Here is a 21,081-nt window from a genome sequence, read left to right as displayed (position 1 = left end):
CAGAGTCGTCTGTTTAAGTGCGTCACCGCTTACTTCAAGTACCCAATAGACTGTTATAAGCCAGGATTAAGAGTATCGCTGAGGATGAAGGTAAAAGCTGCTGATGAAAAGCTACGCATTGCATTTATCCATCCAGATCTGGGCATTGGAGGAGCTGAGCGACTGGTCGTGGACGCTGCTGTCGGTTTACAACAGGAAGGACATGATGTGGTCATATATACGAGTCATTGTGACATGAATCACTGCTTTGAGGAGGTTAGACAGGGCATGCTGAAGGTTGAGGTGTTCGGAGACCATCTTCCAACGAACTTTCTGGGCAAGTTCTTCATTGTCTTTGCGAATCTGAGGCAGCTGTATTTGGTTCTACAGTTATGTCTTCAAAGAAAGATAAAGATGCATGATTTGTTTATCGTGGATCAGCTCTCTACGTGCTTGCCCTTTTTGCATCTTCTGAGTAACGCTAAGCAGCTCTTCTACTGCCACTTCCCGGACCAATTGTTGGCTCAAAGACGTGGTATTCTGAAGCAGCTGTATCGCATACCCTTTGACTTATTTGAACAGTTCACTATCGGGACTGCAGATTCTGTTGTGGTAAACTCAAACTTCACAAAAACTATCTATGAGAGAACCTTCCAGTTCCTGAGGGATTCGCCGAGAGTGATATATCCCTGCGTCGACCTGTCCAAACGAGAGATCGACCACGTTGATGAACTCTTCTACAATAGTTTGCTTGGATCTAGTAGTTTTTTCCTCAGTATCAACAGGTATGAGAGGAAGAAGGCTATTGCTTTGGCCCTGGAAGCGTACGCATTGTCCAAGAAAGAAGCCAACTTCAGTTCAAAGCTAGCAATTTGTGGCGGGTATGATGACAGAGTGGCAGAGAATGTCGAATATTTGAATGAATTACAAAGGCATGCAAGCAGTTTAAAGCTCACGCACATTACGATATTTTATGCTGACATTCACAAGGTCAAAAACTTTAATCTTTTCCAGGGAAGGGATTTTGAAGTTGTTTTCCTCACCTCGATATCCTCGTCTCTCAAAGAGCTTCTCCTGAGCAAGACGGATCTTTTGTTGTACACTCCTTCCTTCGAACATTTCGGAATCGTACCATTAGAGGCCATGAAATATGGCAAGCCTGTCTTGGCCGTTAACACTGGAGGCCCTGTAGAAACAGTCGAGACACTCGTGCCGGGCCAAAATGAGAACACATCGACTGGGTGGTTGAGAAATGCAGATCCCAAGGAATGGGCTGGAGCCATTAGTGAGTTCCTGTCTGTACAAGATAAAAACTCGGTGAACTTCAAGAAAAATGGTCCAGAGAGGGTTAAAAAGTACTTTTCTCGAGAAGCTATGACAGCGAGCTTCGAGGAGAATATTAGTTTGTTCATCAAAGATGAGCAAGTCACTTATTCATGGGAATCTATGTTGGCAGTACTTGGGAATGTGTTCGTACATGTGTTTATCAATAGCTTGTTCCAGAGGAAACACCGACTCTCACCATATGCAGTTATGGCAGCTATCTCGATATTGTATTGCCGAAGCTTCCGCTTTGGGCTGTACTGGGTTGCTGTCTTTGCCGCATTATTCTTCGACATTTGAGTCTACAGGTACGTTTCCATTTAGCTTTTAATGGGACAAATTTTGTACGTAAAAGATCCTATAAAGCAATCTCTACTTCATTTCGGTGCTCAATTAACTCTACCACCGTAATTTCCTATCCCAACGTTCACCCTTCCGCCCATGGGGCTAACGATCTGTTGATTAGCAGATGGTGTTCCGGCCGGCGGAGGAGAATTGGAGTTGTTGTTGTGGATCTCTGTGCTCCCAGGATTCCCGTTGGGACCCTGCATCAATTTTGTAGCATTAGCTAGATGAAAGGCCGCCGCCTCGAACCGCTGCTGCTGTAGCTGCTGCTGCCGTAGCTTTTGCTGCTGGAACTGGATCTCCTGTGGCGTAAGCCCCTTTTGCTCCAATGCCGTCTGTTCCTGGGGAGGTCTGACTATCCCATTCACAGGCTTGGGAACGTTATTAGATTGTTGGGGTACCGGCTGCTGATTTTGTTGATAGTTCGCTTGTTGCAACTGATTTCCTTGCTGTAACTGAGCTCGCAGCAACCTCTGCTGCTGTAGTTTCTTCATCTGCTGAGGCGTCATACCCTGAGGGGGTAGCTGGTTCATCGGTTGCGGTGTTCGTATGCGGAATTTGTAATCTGTGGTTCTATCTAGATCCAAGCAGCCCACTCGTGAGTGGATCGCTCCGTATCCAGGTGATGTGAACCCTGGTCTGACTGAGAATGCAGAGGCGAACATCTCCCTCATCCTAAAATACTTGTTTCTACTTCTGACTGACGATAGAACCGTTGACTCTAAAGGCAAAGGCAATGATCGGGAGACCCCGTTCAAGACTTGAGTGGTCTCTTCTTCGGGCGTCACATTCATGTTGAGACCTGTGGCGTCAGAGAGATGAGAGAGTCCGCCGCTGGAGGTCTTGGAGTTGTTCCCCGCACTTGTCGAGTTACCTTTCCTGCCTCTCTGGCTTTGTTTCTGCTGTTGCAACTGCTTCTTCTGCTCTTTCTGAATCTGCTTCTGCTGCTTCTGTATTTCCTGTTGCTTCGCACGTTTCTCTGCTGCAGCTCCGATCTTGGTCTGATGCTGCTTGTGATATTCTGCCAACAGCATGTCAAATGGCTGTGTCCTACCAACCACGGACCTTTTAGCGCCCATCGAGTGTGATTTACAGGTCAAGGATCGCGCACAGTAACCACCCTCTGGCAATTCCACACCACACTGTTTGTCGAAATCGATTAAATGCTTTTCGGTCGGATTTCTTTGCTTCACCTTACGCTGCCTCTTCACCGGCGTTTCGCTGCTTTCTTTGAGCCTCTTTTGATCAGGTCTCGGTGTTGGCGACGCCGCTTCGACGGGATACGTCTTGCCATCGAAGCTACTAACGCTGGACTCCATATTTTTCCTCTTGTTTGACGAGATGCTCCCAACGTCATCATCCGTAAGTTCCTTCTTCATTTCTCGCGGCGACTCCGCCGCAGTCCCCTTGCAATGGTTTTCCAAATGATCCATTATACTGTTTAAAGCCAACGGCACACCGCAATTGTTGCATACACGGTACTGGAACGACGACTCCAGTGGGTCCTCCAGGATCCGAGCGTTCGCACTAAAATATTTCTCTCTGGACGCCTGATTGATGCCCTTGTACTGATACACGTTATTCTTCACACTTTGCAGCAGATCCTTCCAACCATTTTCGCCGTCAGAGCCCTGCGAACCGGCTCCATTGACGTTCGAGTACTTTTCTTGAATCTGCTTCTTGATACCCTCGATCTCTGACCGTGCTGAGCTCATATGCTTTATCTTAACAACAAAAAGATTTCTAGAGACAGTGGAACTAAACAATTGACGCCAATTCAAGCCAATCTTCTTCTTTTCTCAGCTGAAACCTAAAGAACTCCACTAAAATGATAGAGAGAAACCCAAAAAAAAACTGGTGAAAACCTCTCTCAACAGCAAGCTGCTCTGATCGATAAGATGACCGGCAGGCAAACGCAATGGCTTGAGCTGCTCCTACAAAGCTTTGTATTGCTGAACTTTCATTTAAGACTATCAAGTATACTGAAAAGGCCTATCGTAATACCGATGGCCATCACGTGAAAGAGGTAGTCATAGCTAAACCGAAGGAATAGTAGTCCAAAGTACGCTGTATTGAGATTCTATCTAGGGCAGGGCGTGGGCCTTACAGGAAGTGTATCTTCTTCAGCAGCAGGAACACCAGATAGGCAAAAGACCAGCCTCCGACCGAGTAATGGGCCCATTTGGCGAACAACAGCGAGCAGACGATCTGGTAAACCAGCAGGTAGAGATGGAACCTGAAGCCGTTGACAGTGGCCAGGTCCGGCAGCCGGAACTCCTTCATTGGTGAGAGCTCGAGGCACAGTCTGCGGGCGACGACAGGGTCGTCTGTCACTACGCCGTGGATCGGCAGGCCAGCCATGCACTTGAAATCGGTAACTTTGTTCACGGTCCACAGGAACACCTTGACGTCGTACTTCCTCAGCACGGGCGCCATCTTCAGTCTGAAGGTGTCGGTCCACGAGGCAACGTAGTGGACGCTTATCCCGTAGAGCCTGTAGTGCGGATTGTTCAACTGCAGCGAGTAGTCGATAAACTGGCATGCCACGTCGAGCGACAGCGTGATCACCACGACCTTGAAGTCCTTCAGCACGCCCGTCTCGATGCCGTACTCGAACCAATCGAGCAGCCACAACCCCCAGATTATCCTCGACTGCCAGTACGCGACGTCGTTCCTCACCCTCAGCATCGTCGCAAAAGTTTTCAGCAGAATCAGCTTGTTGTTGGTGAACTTGATGTCTAGCATCAGCTGCACCCTCGGATGCTCCACGGCCCATCTCAGCAGCTGTTCTAGAGTCGGCATCTGCGAGCTTCGGTCCTCCTTACATCTCAACTTGCTTATCTCGTCGTAGCTATTCTCAGCGATCACCAGTTCCCGATCCCAGATCCTTCCAGTGTCAGCGTCATGGTTGATCACAACAACACCGTCGCTGGTCATCTGCAGATCCGTCTCGATCACATCTGCCTTGCCCTCGTACGCCCGTTCAAACGCCGTCCAGCTATTTTCGACGTACTGGCCCTTGAATGCCCTGTGTCCCACAATTTCGATCATTGTCCAACACTCTGCAGCTCTGCTAACGCTAGCAATCCAGCTTCCCGATGCTCTTTATGGCTTCGACGCTCTCCCACGTTGTATGAACTCCTTTTTCTATGTTGCTTAGTAGCGAACGGCGTTAGCAGATCGCTGTATTCTACGAGATACAACACTATTTACAGCGATCCCAGGGATCTCTTATATCTATCGCAGACGAACTTGATGAGATGGAATGCTATCGCGGTGGAGCCCGGGAACGTAATATCTGATTTCTTGAACTTGACGACGCCCGAGCCGTCGTAGCGGTCCATCGCCTCGATGACCTCTTCGACGTCGAACCACTGGGCATCCATAAGCTCGTTGTCGTGCGAAAGGTTGATCTTCTCGTCGACACCGTTGGGCTCCACCAGCCCGACACAGCCGATCATCAGGTTCGCAGGATACGGCCATGGTTGTGTCGAGACGAGCGTGATGTCGCGGCACCTGATGCCGGTCTCCTCCCAGATCTCGCGGCTGCACGCCTGCTCCACGGTCTCCGCGGGCTCCATGAAGCCCGCAACGGTGCTGTAGAGGGTGTCGTGAACCCAGCGCTTGGAGTGAGCCAGACAGATGCGACTGAAGTCCTTGGTCGCGATCGCCACGATCACGACGGGATCGGTACGCGGGAAACAGACGTTGTTGACCGCGGCGTCGCGCACGTTGCAGGCGACGCTGCGGTCTGCGTTGCCGCACTGCATCTTGGTGCCGGCATCCACGGGGAACATCACGGACCCGCATCCGGGACAGAAGTGGTACTTGGCGAGCCAGTCGAGGTACATCTTGGCGTGCGAGTACAGCGACGCCGTCTCGTTGCTCATCTCGAAGATCAGCTTACGATCGACCCTGGCGCACTGCAACAGCGGCTCCAACTCCGCCGCCTGGATCAGCGTCCCGCCCGACGTCCGGAAATCGACCGCGTAGTACGGAACGCCGCTGTAGCTCGACCGGTACTGGAACACGTCGTCCCCGTCGCTGCTCTTGAGCCCCAGAAACGTCAGATTCGCCCCCGATTCCACCACCCTGGCTGCCTGCGAGTTCAGCACCGGCAGCAGCTTGTCCACCACGCGCGCCATCGGGAACCACCCGTCCTGCAACGTCAACAGGCACAACTCGGGCTCCTCCTGGCCCCGTACCAGCGCCTCCCCCTGCACAAATGGCACGAACACGGTCGATTTATGTTGCAACGACTTTCTGACGAATTCTACGTCATTTCGCAAGAACGAAACCCGGTTCAAACTCTCATACCCAAAGAACGTAGCGCCCGTCCTCACCACAGCCTCCATAGCTCTCCAATCCTCTCCAATGGCCCGCCAATCGCCGTATTTCACCTCATCGAACTCCTATCTAGCTGGTTTTTATAGTCAGCTTGACTGATGAGGCCTTCGTGCAGAGCGACACTAACACAAAAATTTTTAGTGAGCTTAAAGGAGGCATACTGGATAAATAGTCCGCAACAGAGAAGAAGTCGGAAGATAGGCTAGGAGATCAGTAGGCATTTCCGGGGTTGGAGCGTTCAGTTGGCTGCTTCAAACGGGTATTTGGTGATTCGGTCGTTTCTGGAGGTTTTCAGCTGACGGAGCGATGGATTTGAGAGTCGGGAGAAAGTTTCGTATTGGGAGGAAGATCGGGAGCGGATCTTTTGGAGACATTTATCATGGGACGAATCTGATCAGTGGCGAGGAAGTGGCGATCAAGCTGGAGTCGATAAGATCGAGGCATCCGCAGTTGGATTACGAGTCGCGCGTTTACAAATACCTGAGCGGCGGGGTGGGGATACCCTTCATTCGTTGGTTTGGGCGTGAAGGCGAGTACAATGCGATGGTGATCGATCTTTTGGGGCCATCGCTGGAAGACCTGTTCAACTATTGTCATCGGAAGTTCACGTTCAAGACCGTTATCATGTTAGCATTGCAGATGATCTGCCGTATACAGTACATCCACGGGCGATCGTTTATCCACAGAGACATTAAACCGGATAACTTTCTGATGGGGGTGGGGCGTCGTGGCAGCACGGTGCATGTGATCGATTTTGGTCTGTCCAAGAAGTACAGGGACTTTAACACGCACCGCCATATTCCGTATAGGGAGAACAAGTCGCTGACGGGCACAGCGCGTTACGCGAGCGTCAACACGCATCTGGGGATCGAGCAGAGCAGAAGAGATGACTTGGAGTCGCTGGGCTACGTGCTGATCTATTTCTGCAAGGGGTCGCTGCCATGGCAGGGGCTCAAAGCTACGACCAAGAAACAGAAGTACGATCGTATCTTGGAGAAGAAACTGTGTACGAGTGTGGAGACTTTGTGTGGCGGGTTGCCGCAGGAATTTGCAGAGTTCATGTTGTACTGCAGAAATTTGAAGTTTGACGAAAGACCGGATTACTTGTATTTAGCGAGGCTCTTCAAGGATTTGAGCATCAAGCTGGAGTACCATAACGACCACCTATTCGACTGGACCATGTTGCGTTACACAAAGGCGATGGTAGAGAAACAATGCGATTTACTGATGGTCGAGAATCAGGGGAACAAGGATAAAGCCATTGCATCTGCGTCGACATCGGCGACCGCCACTAATGATAATAACAACGCGGGCTCTGCTGCTTCCGGTACAAACAACAAGGACGATTCATTTAACAGGGTTAAGCTACTAGCGATGAAGAAGTTTGCTACCCATTTCCACTACTGCAAGAACGAGGACAAACACCACCCTACTCCGGACGAGATCAAGCAACAGTCGATACAAAACACCAACGCCGCAGCATCCCTACCAGAAGAACTCTTGAATGCCATCGATAAAGGCATGGAAAATTTAAAACAGCAGCATCAACAGCAGCAGCAACAGCAGCAACAACAGCAACAACAGCAACAGCATTCCGATCCTATACTACAACAGCATCAGAAGGAGCAGCAATATGCTGGCAACCTGGCACAAGACGCCATTCAGCAACCATCCATGAGAACCACTCATTATCCTCCGCAAGTGCAGCAACCCCAGCAGGATCCTTCGAGACCAGACCAACTCAAGCACCAACACCAGCCTCTCAAGCCTGCCGGTGAAGACATATGGCTATAGTAATGGTATATATACTCAACTCATAATCATCATCTTGAATAGCCGTTGTCGATGATAAGGGAACGATTGTATAAGCTAGCGGTATCAAAGGGGTTCGATCAACAAGCAACAAGCTGGATGAATAGCAGCAATTGGCCGGCAATCTGGTAGCGTGAGGTTAGTCAACGGTGAGTGGGACTCGGGGTTTCAAGTTAAGAGGCTTTCTCGAGGTTAGTAGCTTCCAAGATGGATTTAGGGTACCATCATCAGCTTCAACCACAGCAGCAGCATCAGCAGCAGTACCAACAGCAATACGGTAACGCAGCTGGCTATGGTGGTCATGGGACGCGGGAGAAATCTCTACTGCCACAGCGGTCAGTAGTGTCGAAGGGAAAATACTCTTTGCAGGACTTCCAAATCATGAGAACGCTCGGTACGGGGTCGTTTGGTCGAGTACACCTGGTGAGATCTGTCCATAACGGGAGATACTATGCGATGAAGGTTCTGAAAAAGCAGCAGGTTATCAAGATGAAGCAGATTGAGCATACCAATGACGAAAGGCGGATGTTGAAATTGGTGGAGCATCCGTTTGTGATTCGCATGTGGGGGACGTTCCAGGATGCCAGAAATTTGTTCATGGTGGTCGATTACATTGAAGGTGGAGAGCTTTTCTCTCTGTTGCGTAAATCGCATCGGTTTCCGAACCCTGTGGCGAAGTTTTACGCTGCGGAGGTGACACTGGCGTTGGAGTACATGCACGCACATAATATCATCTACCGTGATCTGAAACCGGAAAATATTCTACTGGATCGCAACGGTCACATCAAAATAACCGATTTCGGCTTTGCCAAGGAGGTCGTCACGGTGACCTGGACGCTGTGTGGGACCCCTGACTACATTGCTCCGGAGGTGATCACGACGAAGCCTTATAACAAGTCTGTTGACTGGTGGTCACTTGGCGTTCTGATCTTTGAGATGTTGGCTGGGTACACGCCTTTCTACGACACAACTCCGATGAAGACTTACGAAAAGATATTGCAGGGTAAGGTCAACTACCCACCGTTTTTCCACCCGGATGCGGTCGACTTATTGAGCAAGCTGATTACAGCAGATCTGACAAGAAGATTGGGCAATTTGCAAAGCGGTTCCGACGACATCAAGTCCCATCCCTGGTTCAGCGAGGTCGTATGGGAAAAGCTGCTAGCCAAGGACATCGAGACGCCCTACGAGCCACCGATTACCCCCGGCGTAGGTGACACCTCGCTGTTCGATCAGTACCCCGAAGAGCATCTGGACTACGGCATCAAGGGCGAAGACCCTTACGCACAATATTTCACAGATTTTTGATAAATACTCTGTGTATTATGAATGATATTTTTCCCATCCTATGTATTCGTCAACTGGGAAGTGCGCGCCGCACATACGCTTTATGTACAAGAATCTCGTCCAAACGACAGCTCATTCCAAAGCCACCTTGGCTCCCAAGCCCTCCAGAGTAGTCTTGATCTTATCCGCGTCCTCCTTGGCAACGTTGTCCTTTAGCACCTTGGGTGCTGCCTCAACGAATTTCTTGGCCTCCACCAGCGACAGTCCTAGCAGGTTTTTCACCTCTTTGATGATCTTTGGCTTGGCCTTCGCGTCGAACGACTCCAGCTTGATTGCAAAGATCGTCTTCTCCTCGGGCTTCTCCTCCTCCTGGGCACCGCTCTCCTCGGCTGCTGCTGCTGCACCGCCAGGTGCAGCAGCCACAGCTCCAGCGGCCGGGAATGCGATATCTGGGATGTTCAGCTGGCTCTTCAACTCAGAAATCAACGACGAAGTCTCCAACAGAGTCAGTTTCGAAATCTCGTCCACAATCTTCTTTATTTTGGGATCAATTGCTGCCTTGGCCTGCGCTGTCTCGGCAGCTGCCGATGCGGTAGAGTTGAGCCGCCAAACGGCGCCATTGACTCTCAAGAGTCTCGATGTTCGAACAACAGACCTGGTGCTAGCCAAACGCAACGACATATCCAACCTACGACCACTTTATACCTCTATCTGCGGTTAAGAAGTCTGAACGTTGGTCAACTTATAGGCTTTTAGCTGCAAATTTTTTAATACTAGCTGCCGTGCATCGTTATTATCTATACAAGCACTTTGACTAGTTGAAGCTTCACTTAGTCAAGATAGCTCAGATAGCTGGGATTGCTGGGTAGCGGATCTTGCTGGTGGCAGTTGAAGTTCAATTGATTAGCGATGACTACGTTCAGGTTCTGCCGTGACTGTAACAACATGCTGTATCCGCGCGAGGACAAGGAGAACCAGAGACTGCTGTTCGAGTGTAGGACCTGCTCGTACGTGGAGGAGGCTGGGACGCCGCTGGTGTATCGACACGAGCTGATTACGAACATCGGGGAGACGGCGGGGGTCGTGCAGGACATCGGGTCTGATCCCACGCTTCCGAGATCCGACAGAGAGTGTCCCAAGTGCCATTCAAGAGAGAACGTGTTCTTCCAGTCGCAGCAGCGCAGAAGCGACACGTCGATGGTGCTGTTCTTTGTGTGTCTGGCGTGCTCGCACATCTTCACCTCGGACCAGAAGAACAAGAGGACGCAGTTTTCATGAATTTGTACATTAGTAGATATGCATAGGCGATACAGAGAATATATGCAAGAGAAGCAACCGTAGTAGGTTTCGTCTGAGCAGTGCAGTTTTTCGATGCGCGCACGATCCAGGGCGAGCCAGCGCTACCTAGGAGCGTGTTGCTACTGTAGGTTGAACAGCTCGGTGGTGAGATGCTCGCTGAGCTCACCGTTTATGGCTTTTAGGACGTCCAGCTCGCCCGATAGCATATCCCTCGCGGGGCTGCTTTCCGCGTTCAGCTCGGAGTAGCAGCACCGGTGGTCCTGGCACGCATTGCTGCCGTTGATTTCGCACAGTGGGGGCGTGAAAGAGTCATGCCCTGGCAGGTCCAGGAACGGCTTCATCGAGAAGTCCACGGCGTTGTCCATACCGCCATGTGTGGTGGATGCAGGGGGTGCCTGGGGATGGGCAGGCGATTGTACCAAGTCGCCACTTGGGGAGCAATATTGGAACGATGAAATTGCGAGCGGAGAGAATACGTTCAAAGCGTCCTCGGCGCCACTGTGGCGCTGCTGTGCGCGTGAATGAGTTGAGTTATGGTGCATTTTGTCGAACATGTTGGTGAAATCTATCTCGTTGAGATCCGTGAATGCATCGGTGGCTGTTATTGGAGTCGTGAAAAGCGGATTCGCGGAAGGATCATCAAGGAACCCGGAAACGCTGGGGCTCTGTACGTGAGTCGTGTTAGCTAGATGATGCTGCTGCGTAGGCATCATGAGGAAAGCCTCCTTGCGCTGTTTCCGCAACCCAGATTTTTTCTTTGGTTTTTTCACCAGCGTGCTAGACACAGAAGAGTGATTTGTGCTCGGTAGCACTATATTGAAGCTCGCAATCTCTTCGGTAAGACCACAATCGCACCTTATAGGCGACGACTCGATCGGTAAATTGGACCTTGTCCTATACTCCAGTTCATCAAATTTCTTTATGGCTTCCCAGTCATTGTTCTGTCTCAGCTTCTCCTTGAACTTTCTATACTCCTCTGAATCCGGGTTGAACTTCAACGGATGTGAATGGCAGTTATTCAGTACCACTATGCTCCACTTCTTCCTCTTTAAAGAGTACGTAGCCCTTATCCTGAAGGGACAGATGTTAAACCGCGACACGCTCCGCTTCTTCTTCTTCCTGTCCTTCGTCTTCGACTCTACGGGCTCGCTCGGGACGCTGAACTGTTCAGCCACCGGCTCGCTCGCCCTGGTGTTCTTGCCTCTTTTCGCTGCCTTGCATTTGAACACCACTTTGATGCTATCCGACCTCTCTATAACTATCTCGATCCCCTGCGGATAGAAGATCTTCTGTAACCACGGCTTGATCTCTGACCGATCCTTGAAATCCGGAATCGGATCCAAATGAATGAATTTGTTCTGATCGCTCCTCAGCGCCTCTGTAGTCAGCTCAGAGCCCGAACCTTCCGTCATGCCTATCGGCGCCATCAGCTGCGGAGACTCATCCGGCGTGCTACTATCGTTCGAAACCCAATTCATCATCTCACTGTCCAAACGAACATTGACTTTTTCAAGGTTTCCCGCTCTTGCTTAATCTATCCACACGCCGATAGACAACTGTAAATTCGCATCTAAAACGTTGAAAACGCCTTTCCTACTTCCCAGCTGAAAGCAAATATTTCTGAGATATCACCAGGCTTAACCTTCCGATCTCCTGCTACGTAACCATCAATCCTGCTGCTCTTTGCCCAACCAACTACTGCTACCTCCAGGCCTTTTGGTGCGCTTCGAAAATTTTTCAGGGTGCAGTTTGTCCACCACCGAAGCCGGTCCCGGTGTGCAGGGTAATGCCGATCGAGATGCGATCAACGCTCGATGCTGAAGGAGTGAATGGAGCCGTCGTCCGTCAGCAAGGCCAGGACGCTGGTTGCGGGCGTGCTGGCGGTCATGAGCGTCAGCCGCAGCACTCTGCAGATGTTGTATTTGGCTCGGATGTCCGAGTACCCGAGCGAGATCCACTTGCAATCGCGATTGCGCGAACAACGGCCATACATGGTCAGAGAAGTAGCGTAGAGGTGCTGCTCGGAGACGAACAGCTGCTGACCGCCAGTGGACGTGTGGGCGCGCGCGGGTCCCCCGTACTCGCTCTTGTGGAGGACTGTGCAGGCGCAGCCCGCGGGGGCGGTGTCGAGCGACAGGTAGCGTTGGTCTGTCTCGAGAAGTAGCATGTGGCGTGCGCAGGGGTCCACGTTGAGCAACTGCTCGCCCGGCCAAAGCGGCGCATCCACTGGAACGAGCGGACAGCTGAGAACGTCGTCGCAGCTCCAGATCCGGGTTGCGCCGAAGGCGCTGAGCCGCGGGAAATCGAGTGACACACGCTGCAGACGTGCCGGAGGCACGTCCAGCAGCTTGCTGGTGCGGCCGCTCCGCAACTCGGTGCACAAAAGACCTTCGTCTGCGGCAAAAGCGATAACGAACTCGGGCAAGAGTCCCGCAAAGACATCCAGTATACGTCCGCTCCGCAGCACTAATGACTCGCACTGCACAATTCGGCCATCATTGTTGCACGTGACGACCTTGATTTGCCCACTATCGAGTCCCAGCAGCAGGGTGCCACCTCGGACGTCGACGCTCTGTATTGTGGAGCCCTGTAGAAGTTCTTGTACGCCGTGTACAACTGTTAGAGGGTCGTCTTCGCGGCCTCTATGTCTGTAAACCGCCGTTTCGCTGCCGTCGGGCCTATAGAATATCCAACTGGATGCGTCTTTGCTTCGTGTGGACTCTAACTCCGCAAGGTTAACCACGCGGTTCTCCGCCCTGGTCTGCAAGTCGAATCTCCACGCGTAGACCATGTCGTCATCGACCGGCCGCTCTTCGTAGTCCTCTTCCAGAACAGTGCTTTCCCTCGAGTAGCACAGCTCGCCAAGCCGACGCTTGCATGCTTCAGAACACCAACCGAACTGTTCGATCTCCTCACATTCGGAGTCCTCATAAAGGGCTATCGGAATACCCATCAGTACCTGCTGCTAACCAAGTTGTCTGGACAACCTGCCGCCCTCTAGCTCCTGATCGAGACACTCCTTATATATGTGGCCATCGCCACTGCCCCCTGCAGGAAGCCGCGCGGCGTGCGCGGAACCGAGAAATAAATATGGGGTAGGAAAAAATTGCAGCCTGGGCTCGGCGCGACGCTAAGTCCGGGCGGAAGGCTCTGTCTAGCGCTAGGCAGAGCTAGGCAGAAGCGCGCTTGAGCTAGGCAGAGCTAGACAGAATTAACGCTTCAATCTCTTGCGAGAGCTCGAAGATGATTCATTGGGGATCTCTTCAACAAGCGGTTCGCTGCGGCGTTGTCGAGCATCTAATGCGTCATGATATCGCTTGGGTGCCTGTATCGGCGCTGTAGGAGCTGCCGGAACCTCTGTGTGGCTAAGCTCTTGAATTAGATGGGATGGTGAGTGCGTTTGTAGAGATGTGAGATCTTCAGGGGCGAGCAGCGGACTCAGGCCAGTGGAGATTGGACGACGTGTGTCCATGGGCGATTCGCTGTTGAAGCAGTAGTCCTGAAGGTCGAAGCTGTGTCTTGCATTGGCTTCTTGAGGGGAAATGACCTGCACCATGTCCTCCAGGTGCTGAATCCTTGCGTCTTGCTCGTCAATGTTGGACTGGAGGTGGTTGAGGAACGACACAGTGTCCTCACCTGAGATTGAATTTCGCTGCGCGGACGATCGGTGTTTCGCCTCTTGTTCATCTTCCTCCTCATCGAAGGGTATTTCAGAAATTTTGGCGTCGCCATGACTCAGAGAGGGCTGAACTGTGCTCGATACAGACGAATTGGTTCGATTCTTTAGCAGAAAGCGGGACTTGTGCAGGTTGCGCATAAAATCCTGGTCGAACATGTCAAAGCTGGTTGGATTCGCAGCGTGTTTGGTGTTACTGCTGTTGCTGTTGTCGCCCGTTTCCTGATGCAGGTGCAGGTCTTGTGGTGCGTCATCGCTGTTGAGAATTCCTTCGGTAATCATTTTCTGATCCATATGCGGTACTAAGGAAGCCAGAAACCGTAGAATCTTTTCTAAAGCTTGTTGCTGGGTTCTGTGTCTCTCTCTCGCCATCATATTCTCCTTCCACAGCAACTCGTTGTCCTTGTTGATTCGTAGCAAGTCCTTGGAAATTGCCATTTGATTGTATTTGATCTGTTCCAGCTCCCCAAGTAGAGCGCTTGCACTAGCATGGTCGCCAAGATTCAAGTCGCCCATTAAGTGTAAATCTGCTCCGTTCGCTGAGCCGCCATTGTTGCCATTCGGATTCATCTTTGAGCCGCTCGCGGCTGAAGATTTTTGTCTAACAATTTTCTCGAGCAGGTCCTCTCTTCCACGGATAAAATACTCATTCTCGAATTGTAATTTGTCATCCGAACTGTTCTGAATCGAGCCGGATTTGACATCCTGTACTTTGTGCCAACCGTACATGTTCAGTTGCCTTACAAAAGAAGCAAGGTTAGAATGCTTGAAGTACTTCGGTAGAACTTCATGCACAAACTCTTCGCGATTCACAACAATGAAGGATTTCCCGTCGGGACTCCACTGAATTAGATTCACGTTTGACTCATCGTTCAGCATGCTCCAAACTTTATTCACGAACGCCGGCCTCGTCTTAGTGTGCCTTGTGCCCGGTGTGGATTGCGCTGTTTGCTGTGGCGATTGCGATGTCTGTCGTGCGTTTCTGAACATCTTTGTTGGCATTAACTGTTTGTTTAGTTGGTCATCCTGATGGGCATACATTCCCACGGGGTACATTCTATGGATCAAATGCTGGCCTGGCTCGTGCGGGATATTAGCAATGCTCTCATTTGAAGATGCTGCCGCCGGTTGTGGTTCTAATGAAGGATTTATGATGTCTTCAATTCCGCTGGCCGACGAATCCTTTTCCAACGGCCTCAATTCGTCGGTAAAGAGGCTATTTGGATGCAAAATCTTTTCAATATCGTCATCATTCAAGCTGGGAATCTTCTCCATATCGCAGACCTAACGATGATTGGAGACAATCGATGGACTTTTCTTAAGAAACCTATGGTAATCTCGAAAGGATATTCTTTCTAACCGTGTCTGGCTGCCTTGGCTCGTCAAAGTCACCCAACGGTCTCTAGGATACTTCAATTCAAGCTCACGTACCTTGAAATGAACACTTGGCAGCTCATTGCGCCAGTAGGGCTCAGCTATGAATCGAAAAATCAAGGGATCATTCTAAACGGCAATCGTTACCTTTAAATATGAAGCGGTTGCGATGAGCAAAGTCCCGACTGGAGAGTTGTCTCATCGGCCAATTGACGGCGTCACAGCTTCAGAACGTTCTTGCTGGCCGGTAGCCTTTCTGACGAGCCCATCGGCTGTTCAACTGATCGGGGGAAGCGTTATTGCGTGAAATTTGAGCTGTGTCTGGCAGCTGAGGGATCAGTCCTTCTTTAATTCCCACATCAGCACAATATCAGTGATTAGTTCCTCGCTTTCGGTTCTTCTGTCTTGTTCTCTATAAACGCGTTCCTAGATTGGAAGGTTTCGCGTTTCTACGAACAAATTGACCTTACCGCCAAGACATACAAGTACACAACCAAACGCAAGGGCAAAGGACTTCGAGAGGATGGATTTTGATAAATCAAGCTCTTCTATCATCCTGGATGTTGCCTGGGGAAATACCGACAAGAAAAACCAAGGCTTTATCTATGCAAAGAACCTTCCGGAGCTGATACGAGAGATTGAGCTTGTATTGAACAGGGGTGAGCCCACCAAGGGGTCGCGATTGCTTTCAAATACTGGTCAGAATGTGATAGATACCTTTGCTAGAGAGAAGGAGTTTTTCAAGATCTATAAGGATGAGTTCAAAGAGATCTTCCAAGGTCTAGTTGGGAAGACGTTTAAGGACGCCGTGGAAGGTACATTCCCCTCGGGTAAGATACCACCAAGCATTTTGCAAGAGGAGCTAGGGCCATCCGACAATAGTAAGACTCCAAGACGCAAAGAATTTCGATTGAAGAGCTTGGAGAACCGATTAGCCGCCCTGAGTGAAGAACTACAGTTTAAAGACGATATAATTGCTGAAAAGGATAGAGAACTGATAAAGCTGACGAGAAACTTGAGTGAATACAAGGACAAGTACGATTTCCTTCAGAGACAGTTCAGTTTTTACAAGGATCGCGGTGAAAGACCTGGCCATCTGAATGTTCACGACGATGACTCTAAAACTGATCAAATGACCTCCACTAGGCATGAGTTTATCATCAGTGAAATGAAACGGAAACTAGAGGAGCAGCTACTTACCATCAATACGCTTCGGGAGCAAATGCAACAAAGCCGAGGCGGTTACACATGGTACAACGTGCCAAGCAGATCCGGTAAACACGATTACCTACCATTTTCCTTGCTCGCGGCTTTGGCAGTTATATTGCTCTCGTTGGTCTGCTATTTGGTAAACTCCTACAGGGCTGCTGACCAAAGCAGTGACTATACAGAGAGCTTCTGGTGGGAGAATAGCGGCCTGCTGAGCAAATTCGGATGGTACTGGCAAGATTGGAAAGAGAATGCTGTGCAACAAACAAGCGACCAGGCCTACGATAGAATATTCGGGCTCACAGATTATACATAGGGTCCAAATTGCATTACAAGTTTTTCTGAATACAAACGAACAAAAATTTGAATACCTTGGCCAGCAAATCCCCACTCCCGCTGGAGTTCTGCTGCTGGTGCTGTGGTTGCTGGTGCTGTGGTTGCTGGTATTGTGGTTGCTGTGCAGGGTGGTAGGCATTCGCTTGGTGAGTTTGTGCCGGTTTTTCGGTTGAAAATGCAGAATCTGCCCAGGAATCAGGGACCCGCGCACTCTCTAGCTCGATTATTAGCACACCCTGGTTCTTTTTATCCAAATAGTTTCTCAAGTTTGCATCGCGGCAAAGCTCTTCGACTGCAGGTTTAATTTTAGCTAAACCGTTCTGGGAGTGCACTCCCTTCCCCACGATAACTCTGACGTGCGACTCGTGGGCTTTGATGCCCGATGCAATTCGCCTCTTCAGAATCCACACGGCTTCCTTAACGAACAGTCCATGTAGATCGATTTCATCGCTATCTGAATCTGCATTATTCTGTACAAAAACGTACTCTGCCGCGTCCATGTTGTATTGTTCTGCAAGACGCTGTTGGATCTTAGCTTTTTCGCTCAATTGATGCGCTCTGCCGCCATCTCCCTGCTTATAAGCCGCTTGCGACTCATTAGACAACTGCTGCCTCCTTTTGTGCGCCTCATCAGCTAGAGATCTCAGCCTTTGGTATTCCTGGTCAGTGGCATGATTGTAATCCCTCACATTGTCACCGCCATTGGAAACTAGTGGGCCTCTATCGGGTCCAATGACCGCTGCACTCGCACTCATCCTTTAGGAATCCTCCAATGAATCCGCCACAATCATTTGCATGTTTCTGTATGACGACACACTTCCAACGACTGTCGTTAATGACATCGCACATCGCATCGTGCTTCCCATCACCGAAGAAACTGAAAAAAAATTTCTGCAGCTATAAAAGCCCATCTAATCCTTCAAATATACTCTTCAAAATTCCATCTCGTAAACTCCATTACAATTAACCAAAAAAGGCGAACTCCTTCAATGGCTCGTAACCGTTCTTTCGGGGAGATAAGTGTGCTGGCCAAATGCGCTGTTCAGAAGAACAGCGGGGGAGGCAAAAGAATAGAAGTGATGACAAATGTCTTTTGACATTAATAGTGACTAGCTTTTCAGCGATGTTGTCTACTAGTTAACCATCTTTCGGGACTGATTCTTAACCCTTTGCCTCTCAATTCATTTAGCCTCTTATCTCTTGGTAATGTCTTTACTCTCAATCAGTAAGTACCTAAGCTTCTTCAATTAGGCAAAACAGTCCCAAGTTCGGGCATACAAGAACACCCATACATCCAGAATTTATCGTCTTCTTACATCTGTACATCTTGATGCCATCTATGGCTATTTTTTCTCCTTTTGCTCAGTCGGTAAACCAAGCCTGACAGCCGACGCAACCACTGATTCAGCGAAATATTTCACTACAGTATAAGTAATCTTCCAATTATTGGATAGACACTTCCGCCGTTATATCTTCTTTTCATATTATTCTACAGGCGTTGTGAAACATCGATCGAAATGGCTGCTGAGTATGTTTAATGGCTTCCAATGGCTCAATGCTTAACAAGTTACATTGGATTGTTACACGATTTTTGAAGTGACAAACCAACAGTTTCCTCTGACGCTTCTTCCTCAACGTGTCTAGGGCAAATCGTAGGGGATTTTCTACTGGATTTGAGTAGAACAAAGATGCATTTGTTGGTTGCTGCGTTTTCTTGATCACCGATTATAGTACACGCAGTGCCTCCGGTGCATCTCTGCGACTCCCTCTCGTCGAATGAAAGTGGTGTTTTCAGTTCGATGTGACTTTGTATTTCATCCTATAAGGACCGTTTTTTCTAACAATTGAAATGCTTACAGAAAAATCTTAGCTCCTGAATCTCTTTTGAAGAAGAACAAGGCTCAACAAAAGTCCATCGAGCAAACTGCTGCCGAAAGAGCAGCCCGTAAGGCCGTATGTCTAATTCACTAATATTGTACCGTGAGTGCACGGTATTTTTAATCGGGTGAGAATGGTGGAGTTCTGCGTTTAACACATGATGAAGATTCTTTGTATCCCATTACAATCCTCGACTAGCTTTGGCGATGTTGTCGATAAACTTACACCATCTTTCGCCTGACAATTAACGCATTATTCCCAGTTCTCAGTTCGGTAGGATGTCATTGCAACGAGAGTACTAACAATGAACTTTCTGTTACTTCTAGGCTAACAAGGAGAAGAGAGCTGTCATCTTGGAGAGAAACACCGCTTACCAAAAGGAATACGAAGCCGCTCAAAGAGCTGTTATCCAAGCTAAGCGTGATGCCAAGGCCTCTGGTTCTTTCTACGTCGAAGCTCAACCAAAATTGGTCTTCGTTGTCAGAATCAAGGGTATCAACAAGATTCCACCAAAGCCAAGAAAGGTTTTACAATTGTTGAGATTGACTCAAATCAACTCTGGTACCTTCGTTAAGGTCACCAAGGCTACCGCTGAATTGTTGAAGTTGATCGAACCATACGTTGCTTACGGTTACCCATCTTACTCTACTGTTAGACAATTGGTCTACAAGAGAGGTTTCGGTAAGGTCAACAAGCAAAGAATTGCTTTGTCTGACAACGCCGTCATCGAAGAAAACTTGGGTAAGTACGGTATCTTGTCCATCGATGATTTGATCCACGAAATCGTCACCGTTGGTCCACACTTCAAGCAAGCTAACAACTTCTTGTGGCCATTCAAGTTGTCCAACCCATCTGGTGGCTGGGGTGTCCCAAGAAAGTTCAAGCACTTTATCCAAGGTGGTGCTTTCGGTAACCGTGAAGAATTCATCAACAAGTTGGTCAAGTCCATGAACTAAGTTTCTTAAACAAATCAATTCATGGTATGTATTCTACCTATAGCTACTATATGTAGAAGACGAATTGTAGAATAAGGCTTTTCCAAAACAGAAATAGGTAATATGTATATTAGGAGGCGCTAATGGGAATGAGCAGGAATAATGAACTGTAATTACGAAAATTCCAATGAAAGATCTTAACTTAATAGTATCAAGTAGAACCTTTTCAATATTTTTAAAAACACATTTCGTTTAATTCTAGTATATTACTGTGCGATAACAATACAGTGAGGGTGATGAGTAAGAGAGAAACTATAGATAAAACGTCATACTTGTGTGAATGTCAAGGGCGATTACCAAGCAACGGCTTCGGTAGACTCCTCAGCCCATTCAGTAGCTTCGGTTTGCTCTTCAATAACTTCCTCCTTGGCTTCTTCTTCGTCAGCAGCAGCGCCAGCAGCTTCTTCAGCGACTTGTTGCTCAATCTCTTCTGGGTTTCTGTAAAAGTACAAGTCTGGCATGATGGACCATGGCTGAGTTCTGTCGACCAAAGCACCTCTTAGTCTCAAGACCTCTCTGGCCAACAAGTACCAGATCAAACCAATGGAGTGCTTACCTCTGTTGTTACATGGGATAGCAACATCGACGTATTCAGATGGGGAGTCCAGGTCAGTCAAAGCAATGACTGGGATGTTGACGTAGGAAGCTTCCTTGATAGCTTGAGCGTCGGATCTTGGGTCAGTGACAATCACCAATCTTGGCTCCTTGAAAGAACGAGTGATGTAGTTGGTGAAGGAACCTGGGGTGAATCTACCAGCAATTGGAGTAGCACCAGTGTGTGCGGCGTATTTCAGAACAGCTCTTTGACCAAAGGTTCTGGAAGAGATGGCAACCACATCTTCTGGGTTTGGAATGGCAGCAATTATTCTAGCGGCCAACACCAATTTTTCCCAGGTCTTACCGATGTTAACAACGTTCACACCATCTGGTCTAGTCTTGAACACGTATGGTTCTTGGTGCACTTGTACGTTTCTAGCACCTAGATGGGTGTTAGCAGCCAACAACAATTGGGCGTCTTCTGGGGTCAAGTCAAAAGTAGCTGGTAAAGACATCTTCGTACCTCTTTCTGTGCTGTTCCTTCTTGGATCTACTAATCGATGCAAAATCTTCTCTAGAACGTCGCGATACCACCAATTAACGAATCAATGTCTGTTACTATCGACTATTCCAATAACGACTTGCAACTCCAACAAGCAGTATGGCCCTGTCCATAGGCTCGAT

General features: G+C 49.2%; 15 protein-coding genes across 15 annotated transcripts; 6 read left to right on the top strand and 9 right to left on the bottom strand.

Moving 5' to 3' along the window:
• Window positions 1–84: 84 nt before the first annotated feature.
• On the top strand, window positions 85–1,602 carry ALG2 (GDP-Man:Man(1)GlcNAc(2)-PP-dolichol alpha-1,3-mannosyltransferase; the record flags this gene model as incomplete). Its single annotated transcript, XM_037284404.1, has 1 exon — window positions 85–1,602. One exon carries the CDS (start codon window positions 85–87, stop codon window positions 1,600–1,602), a length of 1,518 nt encoding a protein of 505 aa, XP_037140300.1.
• Window positions 1,603–1,691: 89 nt separating this feature from the next.
• Window positions 1,692–3,362, bottom strand: SGF73 (deubiquitination module subunit SGF73; the record flags this gene model as incomplete). Its single annotated transcript, XM_037284403.1, has 1 exon — window positions 1,692–3,362. The coding sequence occupies one exon, from the start codon at window positions 3,360–3,362 to the stop codon at window positions 1,692–1,694; it is 1,671 nt and encodes a 556-aa protein (XP_037140299.1).
• Window positions 3,363–3,750: 388 nt separating this feature from the next.
• Window positions 3,751–4,698, bottom strand: PGC1 (phosphatidylglycerol phospholipase; the record flags this gene model as incomplete). Its single annotated transcript, XM_037284402.1, has 1 exon — window positions 3,751–4,698. One exon carries the CDS (start codon window positions 4,696–4,698, stop codon window positions 3,751–3,753), a length of 948 nt encoding a protein of 315 aa, XP_037140298.1.
• A 158-nt stretch (window positions 4,699–4,856) lies between these two features.
• NPY1 (NAD(+) diphosphatase) lies at window positions 4,857–6,002 on the bottom strand (the record flags this gene model as incomplete). The annotated part of the gene is made up of 1 exon (XM_037284401.1): window positions 4,857–6,002. The coding sequence occupies one exon, from the start codon at window positions 6,000–6,002 to the stop codon at window positions 4,857–4,859; it is 1,146 nt and encodes a 381-aa protein (XP_037140297.1).
• A 298-nt stretch (window positions 6,003–6,300) lies between these two features.
• Window positions 6,301–7,788, top strand: HRR25 (serine/threonine protein kinase HRR25; the record flags this gene model as incomplete). Its single annotated transcript, XM_037284400.1, has 1 exon — window positions 6,301–7,788. One exon carries the CDS (start codon window positions 6,301–6,303, stop codon window positions 7,786–7,788), a length of 1,488 nt encoding a protein of 495 aa, XP_037140296.1.
• A 225-nt stretch (window positions 7,789–8,013) lies between these two features.
• TPK2 (cAMP-dependent protein kinase catalytic subunit TPK2) lies at window positions 8,014–9,114 on the top strand (the record flags this gene model as incomplete). The annotated part of the gene is made up of 1 exon (XM_037284399.1): window positions 8,014–9,114. The coding sequence occupies one exon, from the start codon at window positions 8,014–8,016 to the stop codon at window positions 9,112–9,114; it is 1,101 nt and encodes a 366-aa protein (XP_037140295.1).
• Window positions 9,115–9,225: 111 nt separating this feature from the next.
• On the bottom strand, window positions 9,226–9,774 carry MNP1 (mitochondrial 54S ribosomal protein bL12m; the record flags this gene model as incomplete). The annotated part of the gene is made up of 1 exon (XM_037284398.1): window positions 9,226–9,774. One exon carries the CDS (start codon window positions 9,772–9,774, stop codon window positions 9,226–9,228), a length of 549 nt encoding a protein of 182 aa, XP_037140294.1.
• Window positions 9,775–10,002: 228 nt separating this feature from the next.
• RPB9 (DNA-directed RNA polymerase II core subunit RPB9) lies at window positions 10,003–10,371 on the top strand (the record flags this gene model as incomplete). The annotated part of the gene is made up of 1 exon (XM_037284397.1): window positions 10,003–10,371. One exon carries the CDS (start codon window positions 10,003–10,005, stop codon window positions 10,369–10,371), a length of 369 nt encoding a protein of 122 aa, XP_037140293.1.
• Window positions 10,372–10,511: 140 nt separating this feature from the next.
• HG536_0E05290 (DNA-binding transcription factor AFT1) lies at window positions 10,512–11,873 on the bottom strand (the record flags this gene model as incomplete). Its single annotated transcript, XM_037284396.1, has 1 exon — window positions 10,512–11,873. The coding sequence occupies one exon, from the start codon at window positions 11,871–11,873 to the stop codon at window positions 10,512–10,514; it is 1,362 nt and encodes a 453-aa protein (XP_037140292.1).
• A 323-nt stretch (window positions 11,874–12,196) lies between these two features.
• Window positions 12,197–13,345, bottom strand: YIG1 (Yig1p; the record flags this gene model as incomplete). Its single annotated transcript, XM_037284395.1, has 1 exon — window positions 12,197–13,345. One exon carries the CDS (start codon window positions 13,343–13,345, stop codon window positions 12,197–12,199), a length of 1,149 nt encoding a protein of 382 aa, XP_037140291.1.
• A 258-nt stretch (window positions 13,346–13,603) lies between these two features.
• Window positions 13,604–15,343, bottom strand: HSF1 (stress-responsive transcription factor HSF1; the record flags this gene model as incomplete). The annotated part of the gene is made up of 1 exon (XM_037284394.1): window positions 13,604–15,343. The coding sequence occupies one exon, from the start codon at window positions 15,341–15,343 to the stop codon at window positions 13,604–13,606; it is 1,740 nt and encodes a 579-aa protein (XP_037140290.1).
• Window positions 15,344–15,965: 622 nt separating this feature from the next.
• On the top strand, window positions 15,966–16,967 carry MPS2 (Mps2p; the record flags this gene model as incomplete). The annotated part of the gene is made up of 1 exon (XM_037284393.1): window positions 15,966–16,967. The coding sequence occupies one exon, from the start codon at window positions 15,966–15,968 to the stop codon at window positions 16,965–16,967; it is 1,002 nt and encodes a 333-aa protein (XP_037140289.1).
• Window positions 16,968–16,980: 13 nt separating this feature from the next.
• On the bottom strand, window positions 16,981–17,742 carry HG536_0E05250 (Smr domain-containing protein; the record flags this gene model as incomplete). Its single annotated transcript, XM_037284392.1, has 1 exon — window positions 16,981–17,742. One exon carries the CDS (start codon window positions 17,740–17,742, stop codon window positions 16,981–16,983), a length of 762 nt encoding a protein of 253 aa, XP_037140288.1.
• A 762-nt stretch (window positions 17,743–18,504) lies between these two features.
• On the top strand, window positions 18,505–19,821 carry HG536_0E05240 (60S ribosomal protein uL30; the record flags this gene model as incomplete). The annotated part of the gene is made up of 3 exons (XM_037284391.1): window positions 18,505–18,515; window positions 18,847–18,940; window positions 19,192–19,821. The coding sequence occupies 3 exons, from the start codon at window positions 18,505–18,507 to the stop codon at window positions 19,819–19,821; spliced, it is 735 nt and encodes a 244-aa protein (XP_037140287.1).
• Window positions 19,822–20,153: 332 nt separating this feature from the next.
• On the bottom strand, window positions 20,154–20,912 carry HG536_0E05230 (40S ribosomal protein uS2; the record flags this gene model as incomplete). Its single annotated transcript, XM_037284390.1, has 1 exon — window positions 20,154–20,912. The coding sequence occupies one exon, from the start codon at window positions 20,910–20,912 to the stop codon at window positions 20,154–20,156; it is 759 nt and encodes a 252-aa protein (XP_037140286.1).
• Between the last annotated feature and the right edge of the window lie 169 nt (window positions 20,913–21,081).

The sequence above is a fragment of the Torulaspora globosa genome, chromosome 5 (assembly GCF_014133895.1).
Source record: "Torulaspora globosa chromosome 5, complete sequence".
NCBI lineage: Eukaryota > Fungi > Ascomycota > Saccharomycetes > Saccharomycetales > Saccharomycetaceae > Torulaspora > Torulaspora globosa.
The sequence above is the reverse complement of the archived record's forward strand: the minus strand, read 5'-3'. Positions and strand labels throughout refer to the sequence as shown.